Below are 18330 nucleotides of genomic sequence, written 5' to 3' on the forward strand. Positions count from 1 at the left end.
TAGCTTACATCTCATTACAAACCAAGTTGCGTGTTTATGTATGCACGTGTTCGTGTGTGTGCAATGCACGTATGATGAAGAGTGCACGATCCCAGTGGTAAAGGATTATTTTTTAGGATGTGTTGCAAACGTTTATTAATTACCCTCCTCTATCAAAGTTGCTATGTATACCAAATCTCAATTAAATCTAATGAGGTTTTCGACCACGTGAGTAACAATATATTGACGTGGCGAGTTGCGACCCTCACGACAAAAGAAAGAAAATACATATTATATAAGAAAAAACAAGGCTGATGCTTTTGTTGGTAACAATAATAATGTTTGGGAATTAAAAGCGGTACATCGCCATAACGCCTCTTACAATAATAAGGTAAGTAGCATGATAAAAATATTGTGATGAATAATAATAATAATACCTAATTAGGTAGTGAATAAAAAATCAATAAATAACAATAATATATGGCTTATGATTGACTCACGATGGATGTGTGATGTTGTAAGAAGTAAACAGTAAACGCAAACATCAATTGAGATAATAATACGATGATCGGCAAACGATTTTTATAGTTTTTACAAATAATCTATAATGTCTAAATAATCGATTGGGTGAGCACATAAAATGTAAATTATTGCTCTGTATGCATAATTAATGATTATATCATGTCAAAACTGTTATGCTGAAGCCACTACGATATGCTTCGTCAGTTTTGGTTACAAAAATTACACAATAATAAAAATACCACTCCAAGTGCCGTAATGTGTATGGTGACGCGAGCGATCGTATAACAAACTATGTATGTGTATGATATATTTGTACGTTTGTCCTGCTGTGAGTCTGTGCATAAGCGGCTACGGGATAGAGACTGACAACAGCGGGTCGGTACTTACATACTAACAGTCGTACACAATAATTATTATACTTTATGTAAGGTGGCGATGTTATGTACGCCTTTACGGGAGATTATGACGTGTAATAATAGTTATAAAAACGATAAACGCGTTTACTAATTTGAAAAAAGGGGTAAAGATTAGAAATAATTGGTAGTCGTATCGCTAAATAGGACATAATATTTTATTAGGATTTAAGATTATTAATTGAAATAAAGAAAAACTTAATCATACTAAGTACGTGTTCAGCGTCACCACATAACCCTGTCCTAAATTGCACTGGTGCTGTGATTAAAATAATAATAATAATGCTTTTTTTACATAGAGGTATATTAAATATATAGTATGTGTTGAGTGTTTGATAATAGGACTGAAGCATCTTTACCCACGTTGTAATACATTTCGATATTAATCATGGTGTGTTAAATCGTGTATACCATTGCTAGTGTGTTGTCTGTGTTATTATGTGTATAATTTTTTGTCTTTTTTTTTTTAACGGACGCATTTATATCTACACGAATTATACGTATTGTTGTGAAATATCACGTTGTCACTTAAAAAAATGAGATCTTTTTTTTAACGGTGCGCCATGTTTATATAAGTGATGGACTGGCGGAGTCTTTTGTTTTGTTTTAGGTGCGTAATAATCGATGGTGTAAAAGAACAACCGATTTGAATTCTGTTTTTATTGTACAACGCGTTTTAATGTACATAAAAAATTAATCGTATGCAAAGCGCGATAAAAACGAGAGAAATAATTATAGTGTGTATGAATGTTGTCAAGATAGTATTGGGTGTATGTATAAGCATATAACATGGAGTTTTTAAACACTTTTTGTCACATCATATAAATATCTATCTTTACGTTTATTTAACTCGAATACTGTTATATACTCTGGATGTGACTTAATTTTAAATAAGAACGAAGGTATATTAGAGATGTCGGACATGATTGTGACAGCATGGGAATAGCGTAAGTTCAAATAGTTTTTTCGAGTTCTAACACTTCAGGAAAATTATTAGTAACATTTTCGATAATTGCAAATAGTCGGAAGACCGATACCGATCGATGGCATATTATTGTATTAGTATTTTTATAATATTAAAGAGTTTATTGACAGCGATCGAAGCATATTAAAGCGTATATAAATAAGTGGCGATATAAAAATAGTGTTATATATGTTATATATACTCACACAACAGGTCGTCGAAGTCGGCCAGTGAAATGTACGTGTGGAGACGGCTGTCAATAATCATCTGCCAAAGTCCGAGACGAGTCATCAGTGGTCGGTAAGTAATCGGGCCGTCAGCCAAAAATGCACCGTAAGCCCGGTAAAGTTCTGCCAGATGCTCATTGTACACGCCGAGTGCGCGCTCTGCGTCTCGGAGATCCGGTTCCAAGTCCAAAGCTGGAGTGGTGACCACACCCAGTTTCTCCTTACACTTGGCTGCTATATTCAGGACATGATCTGTCAGGTCGTAACCGCATTTCGTTTCTTGATCCGCCAACTGGATGTCGGCCCGAACTAGACGGTTCGACGCGGTTGCCTGGAAACCACGGGAATCAATAGAGGACTCTTGGACGTGGCTTCCGGAGGCCACTAAAAGTTGACAATTTGTAGCGACGGCGGTGATAGGTTTATACGAAAGTCGACGTTTACGACCGGGAGTCGACACAGCAGGTTTGTGACTCATACTAGGGGTGGGAGGAGGTGTTTCCGGTGAAGTTTCGTAAAGGACGTTGTCACGAAACACGAGACCGGAAGCCTTTGGTGGCCGACCGGTAGACAAGACGATTTCACACGGACCGTCCAGAGAGTCGTTCACCCAGCGTCCCGTCACCGTTGTTCCGGTGTCCGCCGAATAGAATACACCCAGACCTGCGTTGAGATTAATATTGTGTATTTAAACGATATGAATAAGATTGCTATGCACATAACGTCATATTGTGAATCGAAAATAGTTTTTGTTTTGAACACGTCACGAAAAATAAAATATGTTATGTACTAAATCGTACAGATTAAGAACACGTGCATGAGTGAACTTTTGCTGTCAAACATAATGTGTCTTAGTGTAAATTATTCAACGATAATTGAGGTTTAATTTTAACCGTTCAAACATCGGGTGATTGTAAATTATAAATAGTTTGCTGACGATAAATTCCTCGATTAAAGCGCGAATCACACCCATATTTATATAGGTTAATCATAATATGCATTATTATTATTATTATTATTTGATGATGTCGCAAAGAACTTCATGGAATGTTTGTCCATCTTTGTCACGCGGTATACTGTCAAAATGATGTGTCCTCATATCTAAGATTAAAATCCATTATTCAAATTGAAATAACTCCCCGTATATAGGCTTCGTAAACTTAAGATACCATTTCAAAGTTTGACACTTCTACGAAACGTATATCATTTCAATTGCACTCGGTGTGTTAAATTAATAACTTCCTAGAGATTATTTATTATTTTGTCTTGTATTGCTTATCCTTACCGTGTTTTTTTGACTTTGACCATTGGCCAGTGTACTTGTCACACAAGCATAGAAGTACAAGCCGGTCGTAGTCTCGAGGATTGCTATTCCATTCGTATGTGCCTGTACCGTCCATGAGCCCGTCCACCCAATCACCTTCATATACCTGTCATAATTATTATATTATTATAGTATACGTTTTTATAGTATATTTATTATACGAAAACGTATTTTTGAAATACAAATTTAATACATACCATGATTTATCATAATATGGAGTATGAAAAATGCAAATACGGATGTGATCAGCAAGACATCCCATACTCGAATAATCGACCAGAATTATAATAATTATATTGTACTGAAAACGCGTGTTATTTTTCAGTTTATGTATTTTTCAAAATGTCTGATAAAATAATAATTATTATTTAAAGAAGATATAGAACTATTGGTGTTAATCAATAAAATTTTATAATGTTATATTATATTCGATGTTTACCTATTATTTTACTAGTTTATTATCGAAATAATTAACATAACTAATCTATAATATATATATAAAAAAAAAATAATTTTAGGAAAACAATGTTTAAGTAGAGGTAGACTGTTTGTCTATTGGTTTCATTGAATGTAATCATATACTACAGAATAACACGTAAAGGTTTAAAATAGTTTGTGAAATATTGTCAGTGTTTAAATCACTACAATATTATATATCGTAGAACAATAATTTAAAACTTGTAGGTAAACCGCATAAAAGTAATTTTAAACTTTAATATCGAGGTTAGAAAAAAATAACCAGAGAAGTAAAAAAAAAAAAAAAAAGAATATATCTGGATATGATATTAAAACAAACATGTTATGTATTTTTGTTGAAATACGGAATTACTTAACAAATATATTATAACTGTTATAACGCATTATTTGGCGTTCCCATATCATTTTTTTTTTACGTTTCGATGACCGCTGAAGGACAAGTCTGTGTATAAAAATGTAGGTACCTACATCGGCTACATCATATCACTGGCCATAACTCGTTAGTCACAAGTAATAGATTTGGTTCCGCGTGAATGCGTTATTTCGTATTTTTAATCGGTTACATCGTATTCTACAATAATTTAAATTGCATCACAAAGACATTTTCAAATTCGAACAATTTTTGCGTTCTTAATAATATGTAGTAAGCTTGATCGACAGCAGTAATTATTTACATTATTATTTTCATTTTTAAAATATCAAAATGCTTAAACAACAGTTTTCATATATTTAATATAGCAAGCGTACCTACTCGAAACTATTATTTACAGACAACTTTTGGTCATATTTAACAACGATCAATAGAAAATCGCGAATAAAATTATGTATATGTCATCATGACATCGCATATTCATGATGTATAATATTAATCCCCGTAAATATTGTTTGAACATAAATATTTAGACCATACTCGCGTACTATTATTATTTTGTCGATTTTGAAATAAAATAAATTATTTTAATTTTTAATGACGAGTTTTGTTTATGAGCGCCAGAACGAAATGTCATAAAATACTTTACTATAGAATAACATGTCTTAGGCTCCATACAACATACGAGTACATTATCATATACATATCACCTAACTTTATAGAAAAACTTCGACCACGCGTGTCTACAGAAATACGATTTCAAGTTACAAAACCAAACGCACTTTACTCTCATAATTGTCTGTTAGACTAGAAACTGCGACGATTACTACACCATCACCAGACGGTGTTTTTAAGTCTGCTCACTTCCAACATTGTCGCATGTTACAATGATAGTATAGATACCGTACGAGAAGAATCATATTTAAGATTTTTTTTCTTTCTTTTATTGGCATTCTGTTCCACGGAGTTATTGTCATAATAATAATAATAAAAATATAATAATAATATATTTATTATTGCGTAATGCCATTACGCCTTTCGCGTCTCCTGTCCGAATATTCCTCAAGGAATTTAATTCCAAACCAAACATTGAGCGATCGACAAAGAGTAGTTCACCGGCGGCGTTTTATCGTGAGTTCAATGCGATTACGCCGACGAAATTCTTTTAAATTATTTTCCGAATCTTCTCACGTAGTGCACACCCGTTTTCTCGCGAGTCCGCCGAGGACAATATATTTATACAGATACGCGCACACGCACACGCACACGTACACACACACATATATTGCATTTGAGATTGACCAACGCTTGCACACGACGTCGTGTAGTATTGACGTGTAAATTACTCGCGCATATTTTGTGTACATTTTACAAGACTTTTTTCACGCACTCTTAATCATAATACACTTACAAGTGACTTTTTCGAAAAAGCTTACATGTCAAGCACACCGTAGTATGTATATGCGCACATCACTACATTATTTATTGCATATAATGGAAAAGTAAATATTTTTACCAAGTCGTAGCAGTGATGGTTTTTAAGAACTGATGAATGTATATAGTATTGTTGTATGTACTTTAGACAAATTATATGTACGCACTAACGGCAACGTAAGTTCCCAATTCGGATTTCTAGCGATTTGTGTATAATGAAATACGAACATTTGGGATTTAAAACAGCAATTTCCGGGTTTTTTGTGACCAATTATGTTTACATGTTTGTGTGTTTTGTATGTATTTTACCCTCGTCCGGTCAATTTTAGAATGATAATCTGGATTCCGTAATAAGATAACTGTGTAACCGATTTTAAAATCGACTTTTGAGCACGTTGGCCTATATTATAACAAAGTTGAACTGACCTCTAGATTGTTAGCTATGGAATCATTGATATATTATACATATAGAATGGCAATATTTTATTTACGAGTATATTTAACGTATCATGTACCCATTAGGACGCACGCCATTCTAAATGTAAAAATAAAATCTGTTTATTTCGTCTTAGAAATCAAAATATATCCGACCAAAACACGCTGTTCACCGTTTTGTTTTCCATACATTTCAAATAAATCTATAACAGAGCCGGTAATATATCAGGTAATTGCATATTAGCTACAGCTATGGTAGTATTATCGTATAGAGTGATACTCGCATAAAGCGCAGTATGTGTTTACGACCGGTTGCTATCAAACAAGATCTCGGGGTGTGGTATATGGCGCGTATAGCTCACGTAAGCACAATCCCCACCACCCAGCTTTCTCGCTCGAAACTTAAGGCGATTATTTATTAGGATAAACGCCAACCGGCTGGCGAAAATTAAAAGATAAATTCGTACATTTAAGTATGCGGACATTTATAAGGCGTTATACGCAGACGCGAAGAAAACAAAACCGTGTGTGTTATGATAAAGTCGAGTGAAATGAAAAAAAAAAAAAAAAAAGGAATCACAACAGACAATTTATGAAAAGTGTTTGATTAGACGAAGGTAAAATTTGATTGGTCGAGCTAAGCGTTCTGCTTGCGGACGAACGATTGCGGGAAGTGAACTACGCAGTATGGGAAGTATTGTATAATTTTTTCTCGTAAAATTTCGTTTAATCCAACAGAATTCGACACTTATTACGTACAACCCGAAGTAAACTCACGTGGTCGTTTGGCCACACTGTCTTACCGCGGCCGTGCCGACGGCCGCGTGCCCAGCCACCGGTGTACCGTGTCCCGTCCGGCCAAATCGCAGTGCCGCTGCCGTGCGGCCGCCCGTCCACCCAGTCACCGGAGTAATTCAACGCGCCGTCCGGTTGACCGACGCAGCAGGACGTTTCTCCGCGTCCGTTCCTCTTGCCGTTGGTCCACTCGCCGCTGTACCACCGGCGGCCGTCTTCGCAGGACACGTGCAGTCCCCTGCCGTGTCTCAGGCCCTTCAGGAATTCGCCTCTGTACCAACTGCCGTCCAGCCATTTTATGAAGCCCCTGCCCTCGGGAATACCGTCATTTAACTGTCCCTGTGGATGTGTGTTAATACTTTTCTCTAAGTGATTGTGAACCATAAACGGTCAGGTCACCGTCGAGGTGTTGGTCAAGGATTATATATATATATATATATATAAAATGCCTCGTGCGTTTGTTCGGTACCGCACCAAAATTAAATTAAACACGATGTAGCGGTTGTCAACGAAATAGGTATGTGAATTTTATGAACGAAGTCCGACACACTATAAAACGTGATACGGATAAACAAAGATTTTTAATAGACCACGGTTACTTAGAATAATATGGATAGAACACATAAATTGCTAAACAGTCATCTAAGGAGTTGAAGATACTATTAACTTCTCGGAGATCTTGAAAACGAGTAGAACTAAGTTAATTGGACATATTATATTCCACCATAACAACTAGTCAAGGTATTCAGTAGAATAATAGAAAGTGCCATAGCGCACCAGAAGACCACTCCTTGACTTTATTAGTCAAGTAATAAGACGTTGACCGAAAATCACATTGTTAGTTGAAAAGGAAAGTGGAGAATTTCTGCCAATTAGCCTTTAGGCTGTTACCAAAAGGAAGTCCTATATCAAGTATAGTTAATATTAGGTTCTTAAGATATAAATATGTATTTGTCAACTTATTATGTTGATATTCGGCTGTGAACGTGTTACCTCGTAAATGATGCCGCTGTCAAGGCATAAACGTCCCTTGTTGTGTGGGATCCATTCGAACAATTGCCCTTCGAAAACGTTACCCGATTTATACGTTAATCGATCTATATTTTGTGTTTCACTGATTGTTTCAAGTTTTTCCTGCATTTCTGTGATTTCCGATGACGACAATTGTTCTTTGCTTTGTAAAAAATTGGGTTTTTAAAATATAAATAGTTATTGTCAAATTAACGCGACGGTAAAATAACGTTTAACTATCGTTATTAATATAATTACACCAAAATACTGAATGCATTAAATTTAAACGCGGTAACGTTTTACAAATTATTTCTGCTTTTAATGTTACTTAAGATTAAAAAATCATCTCGTCTTACTGATCAATAACATAACCGATCATCGAATTGTAAAATGCTGCATTCAATTTATGATGGGTTTTATCCCGGGCGGTTTCAGAAAGCGGCCACTTGTCATCGAAGCTTTCCAAAAATCTCAACGATTTTACCGGAACCCCTGATGTGAATATTCGAATGAAAATCGAGTAATATAAAATATAATATATTATATGAAATAATATAATGTAATTTTTTCTCACTAATTTAAATAAACCTATTACGTTTGACTTTTATCATAATCGCAAGTCACTGACATTTGTATTAATATTTATCACGGAGAAATTGTTTTTATTTTACGCATTACAAGATTTTGCATGTTAGTGGCGTGCATATATTTTATCAGTAGAAAAATAGTGTAGAAAAGAATATAATTATCACGTGTGTTTGAACTGATCATAACTATACTAATGTAATAGGATTTGAACGGACCACCGAGTAAGATGAGTACTGTATGTTGTATTATGATATATCACAGAGTTTAGTATACTTTTTTGATAACGATAGTTTTTTTTTTTTTTTAAAAAAAAAGACGTTTATTTAAATTAATATTTACAATCTTTACTGGGGGGCACAATAAGTAAAAGGTTTAGCATAAGATATAAAAGGACAGTGAATGACATGAAGGAGCTTCACATTAGAGGCACCTAACGATAGTTATATAAAATATTTTGGAGAATGTGAGTTGGGCAAATTTATATGAATATTTGATTACAGTTATCTTATAATTTATAATCGTTATTAATATTAAATTTAAGCGTTACAGTTTTATTTATTTAAAATTTGTTTATAAATCTTTTATTTGCAATGCTCTATTTTTGGGGTCATTTTGAAATTCTTATCATATAATTATGAAAAATAATAACATGTTAGTAATAAACAAAATAATAAGCAAATAATAACATAATAACATAACAATTATTCTTAAATAGCTTAGGTTTTAGTTTTCGGGTTCTCTTATGTATATAGTTATTATTTAAATTAATTTAAAACGAAAACCTCCGGCTAATGTGCACGGGGTGTTCAAAAGTTTTCAGATAACTTTGATATTATTAACGTTAATATAAACTTAAGTTGTGCAATTTAAATGTTTTAAAACTGAATGTTTTTGGAAAGCGTATAATCGATTGTTCTTATCTATGCGTTTATATGAGCGTATTAAACGTAGTATTCGCTGATAATTCCGTTCAAGGTAACTAACAGATTACGTTTTCAAATAATTTATAGAAGACGCATTGGCATTGAGTATAATAGCGACTGTAATTAATTGATTATTAAGCTCGGTTTACTCAGATTTTACGAGTATTTCATTGGCCGTTTTAGGAATTATGAGTTGGACCCAAGCCAGCTGTTTGGTGTGTATAGATTATATTATACATTATATTCATCCAACAATATCCGATGTCTCTTGTTGGTATGATACGTATACGTTGTCCATGGTTACGTTACTATTGCGCATTAATAATTTTTGTTCCGCCATATAGGTTAAGACGTATTTTAGTACAAAATATTAATATTTATTTTAATCTTTATTTTCAAATGGTCCGCATTGACGTTTACTTGCACTTAACGCAATTGCTTACACTCTGGAATGGCAAAGGAATTTAATTTGACCGAAAGCCCAATACATTATATTATCTTACACGACTCCGATATACTTTATACGACAGATAGGGGAAAAATATAACTAACAATAATATCTTAGATATTATTTCTTCTATATCGAGGTATCTTCTTTCTTTCTTTCTTTCTTTCTTTTTACTATTTTGCAACGTATATATTCAAGTATCAATTTATTTAAACAGGAATGATTTATATTTTTATGTAAAAAAGGAACGGACAGAATATTGTACGGACGGGTGTTGGGTACTCGTCGGGGCTTGGTATTTTAAGTGCACATAAAAATAATTTACGAGTTAAGATTTTTAAAATGTATTAATACATCTTATTATATGGTAACAAATATGATATGAGTAACCTCGTATGGTCGACGTTTTATGAAAATTATATTGCGTCTATACAATTCTATAATAAACAATATGTGGAAATAACTATGCTGAAAGTTTTAAGATGATTAATGATTATACTAACTATAGAATTGTTCAAAATATTTTTATATTGCTCACGGAGTACCGGTAATGTGGTAAGTTGTACCTTTAATATTTTTGGAAAATACCAAAAATTATCTGCTTGTAAACAATACTGTTTGTGTATAGAATTTTTAATCTAAGGAAATACTTAATATCAATAATTTAGAAGTTATATCCTAAATAGTTTTTATGGGTATTTTAAAAACCTGTAGACCAATAATTATGTTTAGGAAATTCTGTATTATGTTAATATTTAAATGTAAATATTAAAATATTTTAGCATATTTTTATTTGTTATTAAATAATATTTTAATTTATATGTGACTGACATTTCTTACTTTGAAGTTAAAGAGAAATCCTAGTTATTTATATTTAATATAAAAGTAAATCATACCTTAAACAATAATAATAATACGTTAAAAAATTCATTATTTGAATATTAAAATATTTTCATTGAATAGTAAACTAATTGTATTTAATTTATTTAGTCTTATTAACATGAGTAATGCTTATATTCTGATATATTGTTTTTATTATTCAAACAACTTCACTTATATCAGTTAAAACTTTAATAATGCGTGTTAAAAATTTAAGTATAAGTTTTTATTATACAATTGAATTTTAGAATTTCAAGCGTATAAAATAGCATGTCTTAAATAACAGTCACGGAAGTACTTTAAAATAATACAAAGACCATTTGTGATGAACATTAATTGAACGTACACTTTTTATATAAAAATTGAGTGAGTGCAATTTAGAACAGTAATGTCTAAAGAACAAATATATTTTGGCAGACTTATGCAATTTTCTAAAAAAGTTGAATAAATAAAAGAACAAAATGCTTATTAAAACCATTTCCTCTGAGAATTTACCATTTTTTTTTCATTTTTAATGTTTATAAAGTACCATAAAAAACGTTTTAATTTTTTAAACGAGCAATGAACAAAAATAGCAACTACAAAGTTTTTTTTATGTATATTATTGAATGTTTTTTTATCGACTGCTTTAATTATTTTAGTAAACATATTTTACATTGTACATTAGATTATGTATTGTAATTATACGACGAACAAATATATAATTTTTTATGTTAAAATGTTGATATTTTCAACTTAGTAGACTAATATATTCCAGTAGACAGTAGTACATATTTGTATGTTCACAGTACTTTGTCATAGAAAGTTAACATAGTTTTTTTTTTATCGTAAAGTTGTCGCTTAATCAAAAATGTTTACGGTATGCACCTTATCACACATGTTATTATTGTTTAATAGATAATGGCTACACACAAAGTATTTATATTCTATATCATTTTGATTTTTACAAATATTTTAAAATCCTATATGTTAAACATGTATGTAAAATAAAAAAAGAGCTTTTCTTAAGTTTAAAAACAAAATGTATCAATAAATCATTTGTTTATACATTTCGTGTTCTTTTATTACGTACTTGAAATAATAATTTGCAAAAATTAAATTTTTCTCAAGAGTCAAGATAAATACTTTTGTGTAGACAACATGTGTGATATTTTATTTACGGTGTGACAGCAAAAATGTATAACCACTGTAATATCCCTGTAAAAAGGTGTTGTGAACCTACAAATACTATTTATCTCAACTAAACTGATATTAAAATTTTGCACTTACCTTTTGGTTTTTCGGAAGAAGTCATTTTTATTACAAATTAAATTTAAAGTGTTTTCTGCAATGGAAATATCTGCGATCGAATTCAGATTTGGCAACCAGCAAGTTATAACTAGGTATAATGGTCACATGGCAACTATTACTTAAATGTTACCTTTTTTTTATCGCGCGTCGACTGTATCTGTTTGATAATGATTTTTTAAAAATGTTTCTATTTTTTTCTTTTAGACCTCGTCTAGTAATCAGAAAAAAAAAATCTAAAATATGTGCTGTTGTACAAATATTAAAATATACATGCACACACACATACACAAACGTCGTTTAACTCTAGCCGGCTCGTCCCATAAAAGAACAAGTTTAAAATAAGACTGCCAACGAAGTCAACCAACTTTTCCAATAAATTATGACAAGCGGAACAAAATCGAAACTCTGCCATCACCGCCACGCTGTCATATATTATCGGTCCGGGATACTTATTTTTCAATGTTCGAGAAACGAAACCGTAAATGTTTTTTGGTATGTTTAAAGTTATACCAACTGACCCGGATACGCCACCGCCACTATCGCTGCCTTTTTTGCGGATGTCGAACGTCGAAGACGAACTTTTCCAGACTCACCCTGGACTACCCATATATTATGGTGCGAGGTTTTCGTCTCATCAAGGTGTACTTAAACCTACTGTCTCGGTAAAAAAAAAAAATAAACTTTCTTTTATACTTGTCCACATTAATATTTTAAACCGAAAGACCATTTTTAAATCTGACCATAGTGTTTAGACCGGAATGACAAGTGACAACGGTGATTGATGATCTGAAGCGGTGTGGCATAGTCAGTTTTCGATATTATTATCATACATTTATATTTATATACGCTGATAAAGTATATGGACGACATATCACTAGACATTGACCTGTAATGAATAGTGCCATCACATTTAAATAATATCGATTTATAAAAATTAGTCTTTATAATAATTTAAGCTAATTTATGTATATTTTTCAAGAGCGTTTTTATCAACATTGATAGAAATTATGTACAGATTAAGTATGTATACGAATTTATTCAAAACCAACCTATTTTCTATGTCGTTCATTATTTTGGTTTTTGCATAAGCGTTTGATCGACAGGCTCCCCGTGACAATTCGTCGGTACTCTTGAATAGAGTTTAAATATTTTTACTCGATTTACATATTAAAATTAAGCTGTTCTGTAGAAACATTAGCACTTTAGTTACAGTTATTTCCATATTTATCGTTTGAAGAAATGGCAGTAGTTAACTTAATTATACCCGTGAGATTAAATTGAGACGACAAGCTCGTGTGTGAAATAATCATTACCTAATCTAAATCCCAACGAATGTTTGCTAAATTGCATACTGCCGCTGCAGCGTACGAATAATGAATACAAATGTATGGTGTGAATTATTTTTGGTGACACACACACACACACACACACATAGGTATATAGGTATATAGTCAACTATTGTTAGAGACAGAGTTTGCATAATTTCATATAACATTTATTACAATAAATTAAAGGTTAGTTTAACGGTACACATTTTCCTTATCTAAAATGTATAATATATTTTTTATACAATTTTAGTAGGTAAATAAGTAGTATAATATATTATATTATATAATATACATATATATATTTATATAACTATTTTTATTAATTTTTTTTTTGTTGTTTTATTATATCAGAAAAATTAACAATTTAAATAAAAATAATAATATTTGAAGTTTTTGATCAAATAATAATATATGAAACATAACACGTCATCACTGTACAAAATATGGAAAATAGTATCGCAAAACATAAACAAAAACCAACACATATATTTTTAAGTATATGACTCATAATAAAGTTTAAATAAAATGTTTAATTTACAACAATCAAAAAAGGCTAGAACAATATTAATTTACGTGGATAATAAATTATATTAATATTTTAATGGAATTATAATATAATTTAAGGTAATATTACTGTACTGAACGCAAAATATAAACTAGTTTTGTTTATATTTGATTTTATAGCGTTATAATTTACATAAACAGCGCACCATTAGTAGTTATATTTATATATCAATATGTAATCGTCATAGACTAGAATGAAAGAATGTTTAAAAATTAGTATACACGTGCTGTACATAAATTTCAACCGTAAGTAATATCATTTTTTAGCGTAATTTTATACAATACATTTAAAGAACAAATCAAAACAATAACAACATTTAGAGCAAAATAGTTTAGTAGTAGTATAGTAATTATAATAATAATAATAATAATAATAATAACCTATGGTTTTATTTATTATAAGTTATTTTTCTCGAATAATATTTATAAACACATAATTTTCATGGACTTTTGGAATGCCTGAAAAAATGTATATCAAAATAATAAGCAAATGTAGAATTTTTACAAGTGAACAATACAAGTCCATCACTGTACGTCATTATTCGTTTGTCGGGTTATCGACAATTATGTACAATATGACAATAATAATATTATATAATAGGTATAAATCATAACATATAATATAATATAATCATTGGTCAATTGGCCGTAAACTCAATACGTATATTAGGTATAATATTATAATATATATATACGGTTGTGTAATATAATTGAAAAAAAAATAAAAAAATTTTTACCGTTATTTTTAAGCTAATCAGTAACTTTTTCAATTTTTTTTTTTTATTAGACATCCAATAATAATAATAATAATAATGATGATAGTTATAAGTAAATACACGTAAAAAACTGTACACGTTCGGAAAAGAACGCGTCGCCGACGGACACCCGCGGTTCAAGTTTAATATTATATACATAGACTCGTCGCGTGGTAATAATTTAAATATTAATAATAATAATGAAAACAAATCGTCTTTGCGCGATATTGGTATACTGTACGTCGGAAAATTAATTTTGGTAACATATTATTGTATGTTGTGCGCGCACAGTGTTCGCGCGCATTTCATCGATATACGCTTCGCTGCACGTACTCGGACGTGGCTTAACCGTCGGCGACGTGGTGTGTAATATTTTTTGTGGGGTTTTTTTTTTCTGATTATTTGGTATGTAAGTCGTTCGGTTGGTTCGGCGGCGGCTGTACTGCGGGCTCGCGATAGGCTCCCTTGGTGTCGCCCGTTTAGACGATCATCGAGTACAGCGTCCGGACGGCCAGGTCGACGGCGAACGCGGTCGTCAGCAGGGCGGCCCTCGTCGAGTGGCTGGAGCTGAGCCCCAACACGGCCGAGAGAGGTCCCAACAGGCGGATGGGTATCTGAGTGCCGGAACTGTGTCCCCGTTGTATGGCGGCCGGATGTTCGCCTACGAGGACGGACAGAGAAAACAAAAAAAAAAAAAAAATATAAAAAAACCATTTTATTATAAATTATAATAAAATTATTATTATTTATTTTATAAATTCGACACTCGCGCACATTATAATATTATATTATCGTGTTAGACTAGACAAGGAAGAGGTGTGGGGGAACGGGATACAGAGATACAGAGAACAACGGGTCTCGCGTTTCTGGGGTTGGCTCGTAATTTTATTTCACCTCTCACCGCCGTTCTTGCGTTGTTTTAAAATCGCGTTTCGTCATTTTTACGACGATCGGCAGTACACTATCTAAGGTTTTCACTGCGGCAATAAATATAACGAGTTGCAAAGACTAAAATATTTTTTCGGATCAAATTATAGTATAGTATACTAATTATATGGTATTCGATAATAGTTAATAATATAATAATCTGACGAAAATAATTTCGGTTCGCCGTACTGTGTATTTTTCAACCTTGTCGAAATGTATGAAAAAAATAAAAAAATAAAAACAACAGATAGACATATGAAAAACACGAAGTAGTAATTAACATTTTAAAATCGATTCAAAATAATAAGTTCGATAAAATTTTAAACTAAATACAGATTATTTATAACGCGTACAAGTAATTTAGAAATATATTTTGATATATTTTAGAGGGATTATCTATTTTTGTCACCATAGTTTCTATTCTCTAGATCACCGCGCGTCCGCGATAGCGCGACCACTCGAGAGACGTGTCGAGCGGGATAGGGCCGTGTTATTATTACTTCAGAACATAATAACGGCGGATCGAATTACGGTGTTGTACAACTTGTAAACGAGCCGGTGTTCTGTGATCGATACACTATACATAAAGATTGTAGTCGGCAAAATGAGAGCTCAGAAAATACAACGTCCTACGAAATCGGCCGATTTCCTGACTCCAATTTAATATAAACAGAACCGCTGCTGCTGGAATTACTATTTTATATTGGTATATATTTTATTTCGATTATATTACTTCACTGGCGACTCCCCAGTTCAGACTGGGAAAAGTAATTTTAGCCTTCCCTGTATCCCTGTTTATATAAATATGTATATACTTCAATCGCGTGCTTGAGAGGAAACCGTTTTGAATATGGTACGGCGATCCTGTTCAACAACAATTATTTTTTCTCTTCTCTTTTACTGTTTATGACGAACGGCGTTCGAAAAAATGAACGTACGACGGAATTCGATATTGTATGCTCCCGGTAAGTTCATTGTCATACTATTCTGTGCTAATCTAAAATAAATGTTTTTCAGTATATTTCTCACGAGTCCGATCCAAATAAATTTAAGTCTTATAGTGTAGTACTATGCGCTTAACTTTATTAATGTTTCAGTCTTGAAAAATATAAACTTGTTATGAAAAATTATACGAAATAACGAATTAGTATTTGAAGATAAAAAATATAAGTTAAGAATAATACAAGTTAAGAAAAATATAAGACTAATAAATAACAACTTAATTTTATTTTCCAGTTTATTGTGTATACTGCCTAATTGAAAGTTTTACTTTTATATTTTATAGTTGATCACGAACACTAGCTATCAGAATCAATGAGGTAGTGTTTGTTTAATATTATACAAACATAGTTTCAAGTTATTTATTTAAAAATTAATTTACTTAAGTTTATGTTTTAAATGTAAATATAATTAAATTGTATTTTTAGCAAAACGTTTTAAATTAAACGAAAGACCAAAGGAAATTGTTCAGTTTTAATATATTACATATTCAAAAATATGTACTTTCTAATAAATTATATAATATAAATGTACTCAATTGTATAGAAAATAATGTTTCATTTCAAAGTAACTAATTTATAAAGAACTAACTTTCGTGTTAAATTAAATGCAAAACTTAAGTAAGTTATGTAGAATTTAAACATTTACATTTAAATGTATGGTAAAAGTTTATTTTTAATTAAGCGTTTGATTTTTTTTCAATAATACACCAGGGAACACGCCGATTATTATTTATTGTTTAAATACTTTAGAAATCACACTAATGCCTCGGAATATAATATTTTCAAGTTAACTTTTTGAAAGTTCTATACACAGGAGCAGTTGCGAATACCATATGAATATTAATGAGCTCTCGGAAGTACTTTTAGGAGATGTAATTTCCTATGTTCGCGTTTTTATAGTAACCTAGTAGTGGAATAAGATTAATCGTTTATTGTGTTCACATTTTCGAATATCCGATGAGTTAGCAATTTTATAGTATTAAAATTAAATTTTCTATCGCGAGAGCAGTTTTTGAAGTTGAAATTTCGGACGACAAATCGATAGAGTAATCCTAAGGAGTGATTTTTTTTTTTTTTTATCAATTTGATACTGTGGGGCCTGGACGCTATATTCACTCAAGACTAAAGTGTCATTATCCAAAGTTACGTTTAATCGATATGTTTTCAATAAATGTACAGTTAATACACTCGTTTTAAAATCGTATTGTACAATTTACAATATTCAGTATTTGCCTAGCTCTAGGGTTTTCTAATGTAAAACAGAGAAAAAAAATGAAGCAAATTTAATTCACGGCACAAAAGTCACAATTCAATGACGATTGAACGAATTTGATGTTTTGATAACAGTAATTTAAAGACTAATAATAAGCAGGTAAACGATAATAGCTGCAGTGATTAAGTTTTGGACAGAGAATTAGACGGTGGAAAATGCGAATCATTATTAGTAGAATATACAGATTTTGAATAATCCGAGTGAATTTTAACTGTGCCCCGCGCGTTGCAAAATTATATAATATTATATTGCATATATACGCGTGTGCACACACACCCGCACAGTCGCTCACATCTCATTCGTCTCTCGACGCGTTAATATGGAAATGTATTCACGGCGACCGTTTTTATAATCCTACCCAACGGCAAATTTAATTAACACATCGTGCCGTATAATATTACTC

General features: G+C 31.7%; 2 protein-coding genes across 2 annotated transcripts in view; both read right to left on the reverse strand.

The window, feature by feature from the left end:
• Nucleotides 1-2070: 2070 nt before the first annotated feature.
• On the reverse strand, nt 2071-12083 carry LOC113558195 (radial spoke head 10 homolog B-like). Its single transcript, XM_026963697.1, has 6 exons — nt 12059-12083; nt 8308-8443; nt 7934-8114; nt 6923-7279; nt 3391-3535; nt 2071-2768 (listed from the first exon to the last, which is right to left on the reverse strand). Exons 1-6 carry the CDS (start codon nt 12081-12083, stop codon nt 2071-2073), a joined length of 1542 nt encoding a protein of 513 aa, XP_026819498.1.
• A 2214-nt stretch (nt 12084-14297) lies between these two features.
• Nucleotides 14298-18330, reverse strand: part of LOC113555901 (lachesin-like) — a 397491-nt gene continuing 393458 nt past the window's right edge. Inside the window, exon 6 of the mRNA XM_026960513.1 lies at nt 14298-15387. Within this exon, the coding sequence (XP_026816314.1) occupies nt 15206-15387 (182 nt within the window). The 3' untranslated portion in view covers nt 14298-15205. The remainder of the gene's footprint in view (nt 15388-18330) is intronic.

This window comes from Rhopalosiphum maidis, chromosome 4, assembly GCF_003676215.2.
Source record: "Rhopalosiphum maidis isolate BTI-1 chromosome 4, ASM367621v3, whole genome shotgun sequence".
NCBI classification, from domain to species: domain Eukaryota; kingdom Metazoa; phylum Arthropoda; class Insecta; order Hemiptera; family Aphididae; genus Rhopalosiphum; species Rhopalosiphum maidis.

Coding starts and splice junctions, on each gene's coding strand:
- LOC113558195 (XM_026963697.1), bottom strand. CDS start 12,083: ATGACTTCTTCCGAAAAACCAAAAG. Junction 8,444..12,058: donor TTCTTCCGAAAAACCAAAAG/GTAAGTGCAAAA, acceptor TATTCACATCAG/GGGTTCCGGTAAAATCGTTG. Junction 8,115..8,307: donor ATCGGTTATGTTATTGATCA/GTAAGACGAGAT, acceptor TTTTTTACAAAG/CAAAGAACAATTGTCGTCAT.